Raw genomic sequence first — 13,727 nt, forward strand, 5'->3', positions numbered from 1 at the left:
GGTTCTGTGTGCACCTGTAAACGGCTCAGACATCCCGAGCTGGAACTTCAGCCTCCACTATTCAGTTTACTTCCCTGAGCCTTTACCACCTTCTGGCACTGAGTAACAAATGCAGTTTATTGAAGCCAAGTGGCGGGTTTTGTTCTGCTTTGGCACACTCCAGTCACTAAGTGTTATTGTAGCGGTCGCAGTCACCTCCACACGGTTCTTTATGTAGGAGGAAAACTTCAAATAATTTCATTTAGGGGCCAGAGTCAGCGCATTCTACAGAGCACTGTTCTTTTACGATGGTGCAAAATTAATATCTGAGCTTGGTTAAATAACCCTTGAATCATAAGAGATTGCATGAAGCAGAAATACTAAACACTAACTTTCAGATATGCTAATCACTTGGATTCTGAGGAGCAGTGCGAGGGCTGGGCATGAAATCTGGTACACGTTCAGTCTTTTAAGTAGTAATACAATATTTGCCTAATTCTTCTTTACTTATGCACCTATTAACAGGGATTTCAGAAAAAGAATTAGCTAAAATCTAATACTCTTGATTACTAAAGCTGTTTCTCCTCTGGTTTAGATTGGCACAGAAAGGATCCCGGTGTCCATCTGGGCATAATTGGACCTGCCGTAAGTTGCTGTAATTTTTATTTTATTTGTACATTTATTCCTAAGCACTTCCATTTACTGGCAGCTGAGGTACCGCCATAGGTCTTTCCAAATGGAAGCCAAGTCAGAGGGCCTCTGTTCCAGAGACAGGAAGGTACAAACCTGCTGGCTGTAAAGGCTGTTCACAACAGCTTAAACTGTGGAAGTGGAAGCGATTCCAGTGCTTTGACTTCCCGAGTGCAGAGTCCTGCTGCCCTCAAAGGCCTCCTCCTTGCTCAGCAGGGCTCTGCTTCTGCACCACAAAGGGGAGCACAGTGAGGTGGGTTTTTCTGTGAGGATGTGCACTGGGGTAGCCCAGCTCCAGCTCAGGTGGGATAACGCAAACTGTTACCAGCAGAACTAAGATCATAGAATCACAGAACGGTTTTGGGGTAACACAAACTGTTACCAGGAGAACTAAGATCATAGAATCGCAGAACGGTTTGGGCTGGAAGGGACCTTAAGGATCATCTAGTTCCAACCCCCCTGCCATGGGCAGGGACACCTTGCACTAGACCTGGTTGCTCCAAGCCTCATCCAGCCTGGCCTTGGACACTCCCAGGGATGGGGCATCCACAGCTTCTCTGGGCAACCTGTCCCAGGGCCTCCCCACCCTCTCCGGGAAGAATTTCTTCCTGATATCCAATCTAAACCTCCCCACTTTCAATTAAAACCCGTTACCCCTTGTCCTGTCACTACAGGCCCTTGTAAAAAGTCCCCCCCAGCTTCCTTGTAGCCCCTTCAGGTACTGGAAGGGGCTCTAAGGTCTCCCAGAGCCTTCCCTTCTCAAGGCTGAACATCCCAGCTCTCCCAGCCTGTCCCCAGGGCAGAGGGGCTCCAGCCCTCAGAGCATCTCCGTGGCCTCCTCTGGACTCGCTCCAACTGGAGAGTTCACAGCAGATGAAGACTTGTTTTACATATGCTGATTTTTTGTGTAGAAGGCTTGGGCTGGTTTTATACAGGGCTATTGCAGCTGGATAACTGTAATTTTATGTTTAGCTCCAGCACACAGCTTTTTGTCTATTATGTTCTGTTAGATCAAAGCCTTTAATGTTTCATTTGTCTACAGAATCAACTTCTGAAGATAAAAAGTATAAAAACATTTGGATTTTAGGATTGGCTTCTGGTTTTATGCATGTGGGATAGTAGTAAAGTTTGTAGATGATCAGAAAGTACTAATGCAGATAAAATATTAGAAATGCCAGTTTCAGTGTGAACAATCGATAAATGAGCCTATCAAACAGTTGCCAACCAGAAGAATTTTTAGCAGGTATTGTTAATCAGAATTTTTCATACTGTGAGGTGATGCGAGATGCTCATTATCCTTGTTCTCACGGCTTCTGTTCACGCAGAGGATTGTGTCTTTGTGCCATTCCCTTTGGATTTTGATGCCGTTTCTCAGTTTGTACACAATTAACACTTGTCAGCAGGCAGAAAGTGGTGTTAGGCTTCTGTCTGACACCAGGCAGCAAGGACAGAGCTGGAGCTGACAAACGGAAGTGGTGAAGTCTGTCTCACATGTGGAGTCCGAGTGCCCTAAAGCCAAGCTGAGGGGGAAGGTGGGTTGACTAAAAGAAATAAAATCAGAAACAGCTGTTCTCGTATGGCCACATCTCAGATTAAGCTGAGTTGGTATCATTCCTTCCAAATGAGTTATCTGTATTTCAGTAAAAGTGCTGGCCAATATTAATGGGAGATTTCGTTTTCCCCCTAAACCCTAACATCCTGTTTAACGAATTCTGCAGTTATAAATTCTAATTCTGTCTTTTCACAACAATATGTGTAGTGGCAGCTCATCCATATTCCCTAACTTTTCAGGTAAAATGTGCACTCGGGTTGCAGTGGCTTCCGAGTCAGAAGACACTCAGAAGGGGGAGGCATGCCCTGCTCCTGCCACGTCTGAGTCTTCTCAGGGCTCGAAAGGGAGCGAAGCGTTGCGTAAGCCGCCTGCCCATCCTTTGTCTTCTAACGGTCTCTCAAAACTGGGTTTTTGAGTATCCGCCGTTGATTCTGTACTTCCGCTGCGAGATCTGCCTGATTTCACCCGCAGAAGCTGAGGCCTTTCGAGGGAGCCACCCGTGACACTGTACCTGTTGTACACGTTCTGACGCTCTGAAGCGCAGCGCGGGGACAGCGCAGCTCTACAAAACGCCGGGTTATTTTCAGAACCGGGAGGGACAGAGGGGTGTTTCCCAGATCCCAGTCTGACTGGCTCCGAGCCACGGGAGCGCTCCTCATCCTGTGCAGAACAAGGTTGGTGGCCGGTGCTTCCCACAGCCCTGCACGTGGCTGCAGGACACGGTCCTGCTTCTGCTCCTCGTGGGAGCCTGTGTCGAGGGAACGTACCTCACGCCAAACCACCAGAACCACGCGCGGGACTCCTGGGGAAGAGATCAGCGGAGCCGTGCGCGTGTCCGTAGATCAGCAGAGGTCTTGGAATGGCATCCTGGAGCCTTAATCCAGCCAGTGGAGAAGGTAGAATCATAGTATCATAGAATCATAGAACGGTTAGGGTTGGAAGGGACCTATGAAGGTATGAGGTATGGAAGGAAGGTATGAGCAGGCAGCTGTGTCACGTGGAACAAACTCTTCCTGATGCTAAAAGGGTACTAAAAGCTTCACTGTCTCATCTGGGTAATGTGTTCGTGTCCCTCTGTAATTCTCATCCCTGATTCATCTTTGCATGAGCCTGAAAACTTGCAGGTGGGCAGTTTTATAAGAAAATAAGTAGAATCTGAATGGGTAAATAAGAACTATTTTTCTATTTTCTCTTCCCATTATGTTCTCTATATATTCTGGGACATAGGATTTCATTTTTAAAAGTTGTTTGTAGGGTTTTATTTTACCTGCATTCTTTTCCACGCTGATACACAAAATGATTTGGAAGTGAACTGGTGTGGAAGGCAAATGTGGAGCAGGTGTAATGAAGCTGTGCTTTACAATCAAAGGGCGCATTGCTGCCTCCAGTGAGGATTTTATACATTTTAGCCGTCTTTTTGAATTTGCTTCACTTTTTCATAAGCTAACGTCCTTACAGTAAGCTACCAGAAATAACCCTGTGGCAGTGCGTAGGTGGGATCAAGGGCTGAACATCCTTAAAATATTTAAAAACCTATTTCTCCCACAGTACTAAAGTACTGCCAAAGGATGAGAATAAATCTCGGCTCTGTTTGTATTTAGCACTACTTTTCTTACTCGTATTACTTCTCAAACCACAAAATTTTAAGAAAATCAGTGAAGCCAGTCATGCTATTGTGATTATATTAATTAATATAATCGCATGGTTATGTTAATTAAGGATATAAAGAAAAGGGTGCACATGTTATTTCCAGCTTTGCTTCCATACGGTTACAACCTTTCCCTGCCTTTGCCGTCTCAGACGGCGCAGACTAAGTAACGCTGCAGGATCGGGTACCGTATAATGTAAGATTTTTATCATTTATCTTGTCTTCCAGTTTGCCTTTTGTTCGTTTCCGTAGTGAAATTTGAAACAAGAGCTGATTTTCCGCGGCTCTATATTCCGAGAACGGAAGCTGATGAAACTGTGAAACGCTGAGGCCACCAAACTTGGCTCAGCTGCTGGGTGCCCTCTCGGCGCTCACTTGGAACTCCGCGTCATTCTTAACCGTCGTTACCGACAGCACAGGCTCTTGCTGTTTCTAATGGTGCTCTTTTCCACAGGCAGCTATTTCTCTTCTGTCCAGCTTCCTTCCATGCCTGTTGAGACAGTTTCAGTTGAATAATGTGTCGTCCCCCCCCGAGGGAGGTACCTGTTGGCTCACGCAGCCCATCTCTGTAGCGCAGGGCTGTTGCCCCCTCTGTTTTCTGGGCTAGTTCTGAACTGCAGCAGCTGTTGACACAACTAAACTAAGCAACTAGGGGAAGCCTAATAACCTGCTCCAGGATAGCCTGGAGCACGGTACTGGGGAGAATCAGACGGGACACAAAGACACAATTGCAGATTCTCCGGCGTGCTGAGGAATTCTGCGGGCGGCATCCTCAGTAGGTGTCCTGCTCACAGGGCGGGTTTTTGAAAGGTCAGAGCTACTGCTGCCATCGAGCTGAGAACTCTTCCTGACCGTTTTTTGCTTGTTCTTCAAGGTAAACTCCCTGGAAATGAAACTTCTGTTAGAAATGGTGAAATGAGTAGTTCAGTATTTCTTAAAAAGGTTTGATATTTTTATTTTAGACCTGAAGTTGTATTAATTTAGATCCCCATTGTTTCAGCTGAATTAAAACTGTATTTCTTACACGTTGTTGATTGTCCCAGCTTGCAGTAGCAGAGCTACACGTGAAGCCAGAGGAGGCTGGATTTCGTTAGGCGCGTGGTGTACAGAAAAGATGATGCGGCACGGCTGCGTGAGTGTTTGCCAGGCCCTTACACTGCCGGTGCCTTTGCTGCAGGCAGTTTGTGTTGCTTGCAGGCAGCAGTTGTCTTTTCAGGTGTAGGGGAAGCTTGCTTTTGCTGAGCCTACTCAAAATCGATCAGATCACAGTGGTAAAGATGCTGGGTAACTGATGATTGTACTTTCCTGCTACGTTGATAGGTGACAAGATGATAGAATGTGGCAACAAACACTTAGGGGTAGAAGAGCTGGATCATGGAGATGTTTTGGGTGGAAGCAACATACTTTTCTTTCCAGTAGCTTTCCTGAGCCTGTGCCAGGTTCCTAGGCATCCCGCCACAGTCAGTTGGCTTTGGAGCATTCACACCTTTTAAGTGCGCTTCCAGCTTACTGAACAGCTTATGTTGTATCTAATTTCTGTTATATTGAGCCTGGGCTTAGATAACTGTGCCCCCTCAAGTTCCTAAATGTAGCTCAGGGGGATCGCTTCTCTAAGTCCCTGCTACACCCGTCCTGACAGTAGTGTTTTAGCTCAGTCCTCATATCCAGGCCAGGCTTCTTGGAATATCTGAAGGACTGTTATCTTTATGAGGCAGATGGCAATGTCTTGGCTTCCGCAGAAGTAGGTGGGATAGAAATTAATATCTTACAAATGTTATGAGTCACAGACTGTAGTTTTTCTCATCCTTCTAAAGGTAGAAGAGCAAAGGACCATATCCCACTGCTCATCTCATCACTTGCAAGCACTCCATTGATTTTAAAGGCAACAGTATTGTTCCTCCTGAGAGGAACTCAGCATCCAAATGGGACTTTGGGGTAAAAGCTGAAAAGATATTTATATAGAAATAGCAGTTGTGAAGTTCAGCATGAAATGTCCATGGAACCTGTGGCATGGCAAACTGGTTCAGTGTATGGATCTGTATCACGCTGTCACCAGGATCAGGCAGTGCTTCAGGAAAGGGCAGTTGACGTTTCCCCCCTTGTTAACAAAACTGCTTTCCCAAGCAGGTATGCAAGACTTTTACTGCTGCATTCTGTAGGAATTCATTCCGTGGGGCAAGTGACCCGCTGGAATCTTTTCATTTATGAAGGCCCACTTTCATGAAATAATTAATCTTGTTTAACGTGTTCAGAGTATACAGTCATAATTAAAATTCTGGTTTCTTTCCAAAAGAGTTTTCCAAAGTGTTTTGTGAGTGTTCTCGATCTCATAATGTGGGAAAAAATACTAAAATGCATTAAAAAATAAGCCGTGTTGTTCCCAGTACTTACCTCTGCTGCCTGTCATGCCAGCTGCCGTAAGTTCATCTAATGTAGTCAGTCAGCCTTAATAAAAGAATCTAGTACTGTTCTTCATGTCTAGTTAAGGGTTTCCAAGTTGTTTATTCCTTTTAATCACGTTAAATGAAAATAGCAGACATAGTTGAGTTTTGTAAATGAAACTGCTGCCTCTAATTGCCCAATTAGACAGGCTTTTATGAACTCTGGCGTGTGAGGCTGTATGTTGGAACTGTGGTTTATCAGTGTTCAAACAAGTGCTTCTGTCAGCACCACCCATCCGACTGTCTCCGTTACACCGCCCATCCGACTGTCTCCGTGTGCATGCGGATTGCTTCCCATGCTACCCGCAGCTGGAGGAGCTCCTTTCCTTCCTGACAGAGCTGCACGCACAGCGACAGACGTGGCGTGGGGCGTCAGGGTGCTGCCCCTCACCTCAGCCAGGTGTCAGGGCACACGCACTCACGCAGTTACACCTTTCAGTGAAGAACACCCTCAGGTGTGTTTTTCTTTTCTGGGTGCCCTAGTGCTAGAGTAGTGCCATAAACCTGTGTCTCTTCCTTTCCAGGTGGATCCTCTTTTTACAAGTGAAGTTCAGGAAAAAGTGAAAAGGTAAGAAGCTGGCGTTAAGCCTTCAGTCTGCTCCGGGCGGAAGCAGCCGAATCACTGGGTTGATAAACTGTGCGTAAGGGCTCTGAATGTGCACGCAGAGTTCTCTATGGCTACAAACGTAGACTGATTATTTGGGATGTAACATTCTCAGAGGAGGTATTCTACACATTTTAAATTTAGAATAACCAGGAGATCTCGTCATGTTTTGTGTTAAATGACATCTGACTCAGTTTGAATTGTATTTATTACTCTTTTGGGTCTTTTCATTCTTTCTTTCATCCTGGCCTCTGCAAGATTTTGCATGCTTGCAGTTGGTGGGTAATTCATAGAATCATAGAGTAGAATCAAATGAGTAGATGGACAAGACAACTCTGTATAGCTTGCTTTCTATCCCTAGTTATATGTTTCCCTTATTCAAGGATATAAATATTAGAGAAACGAGATTTTTTTGTGTGTCTGCAGAAGCTAGAATTAATTGTCTGACTTGAATAGAACAGCCATACTATCTCTGATTGATAATATTTGATAATCTGCATAAAATGTGCTTTGCAATTCCATTTTTGGAGCAAAAGATAATGTTTTTGTTTCCCATTGGGTTATTCATGGGAAAGACAACTCCTGTAATCATGCATTTATAGCTTTGAGCAACCTGGTCTAGTGCAAGGTGTCCCTGCCCATGGCAGGGGGGTTGGAACTAGATGATCTTTAAGGTCCCTTCCAACCCAAACCGTTCTGTGATTCTCCAGTTGATACAGTTGTTTATCTGTGCAGAAGCTGGATGTTACTGGGCAATCAGACAATGTTTAACAACATCTAGTGGGCAGGGAGCTGGCCTTAACGTCACCTGCACTCGTGTTTCCATCTGGCTTAGTGATCTCCTGTCAAGGTTAGAGAGGCAGGGGCAGGCTCATCAGGCGGGGGAGACGCTGGCTTTTCACAAGGATCCCCAGTCTTACAGATCTCATTCACTTCATCTGAGGCTGAACACTGGGCTGTTCTGAGTTTGTAACCGCAGTTAGAGATGGAAAAGCTCATGGAAACATGGTCAGGTGGCTTGCCCATGGGATCGCATGCGCACCGTGCCTGAATTGCTCTGACCGCCTTCGTCATCGCCCGAAGCTTTAGGAAGAGTTCCTAGAGCGTGTCCTTAAGGAGTGTCCTGTCTGTGTGCATTTCATTTCCAGGTCACCCGGGGTCCATCTGCTGCAGGAGGTGCCACAAGAGGACCTTCATGCTGCTATGAAGAGGTGCTTTGCTGTGGTGAACAGCTCCATTTCAGAGGGGATGTCGGCTGTGATCCTGGAGGTAACTGCATCTTCGTGGTGAGGGTTTGCAGTGAGGTTACAGTGAATCTGGAACCGCCTTTTATCACTGGAAATGTGTGTCAACATTTTATGTCCATGTTTCAAAGTTAGTGAAGACAAAACTCAAATATTTCTAGTGGCAAGTGTTAGTAATTAAGGTTTTCTTGCCTTGAACTGACAGTTTTTTATGCTTTGTCTGTCTGTTTTTTAAAGGGCAGAATGTAATTTTATCAGTCCTGTTCATTTAACAATACAGACCTGGGGTATAAGAATTGTGCTGATTTACTGGGGTTGTCACTAGTTTTTGATTCAACATCCTCTTCTTCATGATGTTGCTAGAACAGGCTTTCATTTGTTTTTACACCCTTTCAAAAAGCAGTCTAAGAGCTGTATTCGGTTCTTTAATTCTGAAATGATTAATGAAGGAATGACACGCTCAGTTAATTTTTTTACCATCAGTACTGAAAATTAATAACCAGGTTTATGTCATGCCTGTCAAAGTAGGGCACTGCCAAGTACCAAATGCTTTCGAGTTAAAAACCAGCTGTACTCGAAGTGGAAGTTCTTTTACTGTTCGGTTTTGGTGGTGACTGCTGGCTGTTGGTTTGTGATACCTCAGATCAGAGAAACCGTTACACGGTTTGTATCAGTGAATCTCCCGTCTCCGTTTCTAACGAGCCGTCACAGGTTGTGTTTCCAGGCTGCTTTTCTTCCACGCGTCTGGAAGTCCTTCCTACGTAAGAGCTAGGTGGGCGCTGTGGGAATTACGCACGTCGGGATGGAAAGGTAGCATGTGTCCCCTTTGCCAAACGCCTCTGCTCAGAGGTGGAAGCAGCTGCTGATTCACAGCAACAGCGCTCTAGAAACAACCGTCACTTCAGCATCTTAATAAATATGGGGTAACTCCAAGCAAAAAAGATACTGCCATTTTCTTCAGAGGTGATGTTGAGCCTGCTCACTGCTCCTGCTCTCTTAAGTTGCAATTCTGACAAGTTTTGAATCTGATAACTACAGACTAAATCAACAAGGAAATACTTTCTTTCTGAGCTCTTCTCTAGGTGGGAATTATCCTGTCAGGGCTATTAAATGGTCTATCACCACCTTTAGTGGAAAGCTGTCCCTTTAAGTTTCCGCTACTCAGTTATGTTGAGTAATTATTCTCAATTTATACCCAGATCTGTCAAAAAAAAAAAAACCCAACACCTAGAAACATCCTCTTCCAACTGCTATTTTTCTCACTAAAAAATAACTACACAAACAAAATAGTAAATACCTCCTGTTGTATTTCTCTGTGTGAAATCACGAGACTATTCTGGTGAAGGAGCATCTGCGCAGGATGTCCTTACATACACTTGCAAAGTGTATAGCTTCCTCCATTTCGATAGTTTTCTTACGTCAGAAAAAAGTACGTATTAGGATGAATCATCAAGAAGTATTCATTTTACTTTTCATGCTGAATTTATTTCTATATGTGTGTGGTTTTATACAGAGCAGATCAGTTAGTATTACGTTTTTATCTTACATGTAGCTGTGCGTATCATGCCCTAAGCTAGTCTTAGGACGGAGTTGTAGGGGTTTTGGTATTCTCTGTTGTTTCCTAGGCAGTTGTACCGTGGGATTTGATGGCGTGCGTGTAAAATATCCGACTTTAAGTCCCTCTCTCAGCGGAAGTGTCAGTCCAGTACAGTCAAGTCCCTGCTTGAGATGGCCAGCGGTAGGAAGGGCCATCTGTTGAGGTCTTGTTAAATTAATAAGGCAGAAAACTATGTGTAAAGATATTGTGGTCCTAGGCTGGAGGTAACATCTTGCTTGAATTTGGAAATGCAACTTTCATTCTCTTGAAGGTTCAAAATTTAACAGTCATGAATCTGTAAACAGTGTTTTAGTATGAGATAAATATATAATAGATAAATGAGATAAATATATAATACCTCTTTCAACCTGCCTCAAGGTACGAAAGAACTAGAAACCGTAACTAATGACTAGTACTGGTATCTCGGAGATTTTGCCATAACTGATCTGTTTTCTGGTTGGCATCTGAAAAAGGGAAAACAAGCATTGCAGCAGGCATTCAAAATACACCTCTTCCTCAGAAAGCTCGGGAATTCTGCATGCTCCTGGGCAGTGGTGAAACGGGCACTGCTGCTGGAGAATGGTGTGTGTTCTGTATGTGGTTGGAAGGAAAAAGGTTTTGACTCCAGCACCATTGCATGACTTTTTCTGTGCTCCCAAGTGCATTCCAACTGCTGTAAAAACCATCAGATTGTTAAGCTTTTACAAAAAAAGCTCCAATTAAAAAAGGAGTGATCCTAGAAAAGGAAGGTGGCCAGACTCCGTTATGCTGGAGGGCGAGACCCCGTCCTAGACAGCCTGGGAAGTACAGGCCTGGGAGTTTGGAACCTAAGTCACAGCAAACCATAACAATGAAAAAAACGGAAGCCGTGGAGCAGTAAAATTGAAGAGGGGCCAACAAAAGGATGCATAGGCTGGGAGGAAGAAAATGAGGGACAATCAAGAAGACAAAATAGTAAATAAAACCTGTATTTCCTCTACTGCTGGTTGGAAATGCTTATTGTGTAACATGCTTCCACAGCGGAAATTTACACCCTGCATCCTTCTGAAACAGCATTAAAAGGTATTTGCAGTCAGAATAATGGAACAAAACAGATGGGCAATGGACTAAACTGTTATTTTATGCTATTATTTGTGGAACCTAGGTCAGTAAATTATACATATTTTCAACAATGCAAATGACTCTTTCTACTGCTTAAAAATAGACTTAAGTATCTAACTGGAATTCTAAGCCACTCCATGCAGTAATTATTTACAGCCCCATCCATTTGTTTAAGGCTGGCTGGTGTAAAGCCAGCCCCTCATCTTCTGCATTTGGCCATCTGTTCTGCCTTTCAGTAGCTGTAATTCATCGGTACCGATGTGTTTTGGGACCTGAGAGGTTTCTATGCAGCAGTTGCTGCCCTCCCACTCCCTAAGACAGAAAGAATGCCTTTCCCTTCAGAGCTCAGGAATTACGGCCATGAAACACAAACGTAGTGGTCGGCCTCAGTGAGCCATCGGCTCTGAGGTGCTTGGAAACCGAACGGAATGAGCGTGGCTTGTGATATGCTTTTTAAGGTGGTTTTGGTGGTGGTTTTGTGTTTTTGTTTTTTTTTTTTTTTTACGGACCCGTCCAACCCGTGCGCAGGGCACTGCCGCCGGGCACTCGCTGGTTGGGGTCGCTCCCGGCGTGCGGCCCATGGCACAGGGGCACTCCAAATCCAAACCCTCTCCGTTTGCAGGGAACTGCTTTTGGCACAGCGGCACTTGAGCCGTGCGCCGTGGTGCTGGGGCAGGGGGTTGTGTGTTCTCTTCCCTCCCTTCCTTTCAACACAGCTCCTTCCCTGAACGGACCGTTGCTTATTTGGAAAGTGCCCAGACATGCCGTAGTCTTACAGGTTGGTTTGGCAGGAGGATGAGGGCACTTGCCGTGTGTCAGGAGCTCCCATCAGGGCACAAGCTGCATTCTTTGATGGGGAACAGAATAAAGGATGAAACAGCTGTTCATTGGCTTTCTGGGTTGATTTCTCTGATCATAAGGTCAAAGCTCCAAGGCTAACAGAAATGTAAACAGAATATTGCCGAGACATCCCAAACAGGGCATCGTCCTGGACACGGTGTTTTTCAACTAAAAAGTTGGAGAGACGGGAAAGAAGTTTGATTTGTTGTTTCGTTTTATTTTAGTGTTGTCGTTAGTAACATCTCAGAATCGCTGAACCCCAGTAAACCTTGTTTCCATTTTCTGTGTTCCCCTAGGCGATGGATTTAGATGTTCCAGTGCTGGCAAGGAACATTCCTGGGAATGCAGCCATCATAAGGCACAAGGAGACAGGACTGCTGTTTTCAGATCCCCAGGTAAGAAAGCACCAAAGCCTTCTACCTTTCCCTTTCCCTTCCAAAGTGAGGTTCCTGTGGCGTGGCAGCTTGTGTCTGCCTGGAAACGTGGCAGTTGCTCCCAGCAGCTTTTCTCCTGAACGTCCGGGCGCTAGACGCCCTCGTAGCTCTGCTGCCCTTGGCTGGCGGGTCAGCCAAGCTTTACGTGATACCAGCCTTGCCGACTGTGCGTGTCCGGCCTGAGCCCGCCATCGGGACGGGGCTCATCCCATCCTCCCTGTGCTTCAGGTTTGAAGCTTTCCCAGGCAAACCCTGAAGAGATGCCAGGAATGCGTCACATCTCCCGTCAAGCACTAAAGGTGAACTCGTTAGGCGGACGGTGACTGACCGAAGGAGAACCATGATTCTGAGGCTCTAGATCACGTTATCTACAATTTCTAGCAGTGTAGGTTAATACAAAGCATTAGTGGGTCCCAGATATTGCTTGGTCAGCAAATTGCATCAGGTTGGTGAGGGAAAATGCCCTTAATCATAGAGAGAGATTGGCTTTGTGTTCGGGTACCAGGGGAAGGCTGCCTGAGCTGACCGGTCTGGACCACCCAAAGATGAGGCAATATCAGGCATTTTCATGGCTAAGTCTAGTGGATCCTGGTCGGGATGCTATGGACTGCAGAAAGCGTTGCTGATGTTCCAGTAGTCACTGCTCTGGGGGGGGAAGCTTTGCCATCTGGTTAACTTAGATAGGAGCAACTGTCTGGCCTGCGCACGGGTTTACCTTTGAAAGGTAGTTAGAGGGGTATAAATTGACTGATACACAATGAGAATTGTTTCAGTTGTGAACACTGTTGGCTTTCGTCTTTCCTTCTTGCTGTAAGTGAGCTGTTGTGGCTACAGGAAAGCAGGGAATTTTGTGGATAATTGTAGCCATTAACCACTTGGGCTGAGGCTTCCCAAGGGGAAGTGCGAAAGCCTTGCCGCTCGGGGGGAAACGCTCAGTGTAAAAGTGAAAGCTGTGAAATGAGTTGTCCTTGATACTACATCATCTGGGCACATAACTTTTGAATCATGGCTTGCTACTGCCACTACCTGAATTTGCAGATTTATGGAATATGTGCCGCTGAATTAATGGGACCTGAAATAAAAAAATAAGTAAGAGGTAAGAATAGGGAAATAAATAATGCAAAACCATGTCAAAAGGGAAGGCACAGAGAGTTACTCAGCATCCTGAGTGTGAAAATTGTATGTGCAGCACCCGTCAAAGCTCACAGAAGGCAGTAGATAAACTTCAGAGCCGAGAGGGCCAAGCGTGAGCGGTGGGAGAGCGCGCGGGCCGTGGACGGGCTGCTGATGGCAGGGACAGCTTTGGGAGCGGGGAGAGGGACCGCAGCTCAGCCGGGTGCAGGCAGCAGCACAGGTCCCTGCCAAACATGGGCCTGTGCCATTTCTGCCAGGGCTTCGAGCCAGAGCACAGCTGAGGTTTTTACACCTTTGCCCCTTCACACTGACCAGACTAATTTGCAGTTTTTGGCAGTGCCAGCAATCACTGCTTATAGTGCCCCTGACGTACTGGCCCATCGCCCTGTGGAGCACGTAGGTGTGCCGGCTGACTCCGGAGCTTTGCCTGCCACGAGCCAGATCTGTCGGCGTTCCGCCTTTG

General features: G+C 45.7%; 1 protein-coding gene across 1 annotated transcript in view; it reads left to right on the forward strand.

The window, feature by feature from the left end:
• The window catches only part of GLT1D1 (glycosyltransferase 1 domain containing 1), a 38,763-nt gene that overhangs the window by 21,701 nt on the left and 3,335 nt on the right, over positions 1-13,727 (forward strand). The window contains exons 8-11 of the mRNA XM_010150144.1: positions 575-624; positions 6,835-6,878; positions 8,063-8,183; positions 11,993-12,091. Of these exons, the coding sequence (XP_010148446.1) occupies positions 575-624; positions 6,835-6,878; positions 8,063-8,183; positions 11,993-12,091 (314 nt within the window). The remainder of the gene's footprint in view (positions 1-574; positions 625-6,834; positions 6,879-8,062; positions 8,184-11,992; positions 12,092-13,727) is intronic.

This window comes from Eurypyga helias, unplaced genomic scaffold, assembly GCF_000690775.1.
Source record: "Eurypyga helias isolate BGI_N326 unplaced genomic scaffold, ASM69077v1 scaffold28550, whole genome shotgun sequence".
Taxonomy (NCBI): Eukaryota; Metazoa; Chordata; class Aves; order Eurypygiformes; family Eurypygidae; genus Eurypyga; species Eurypyga helias.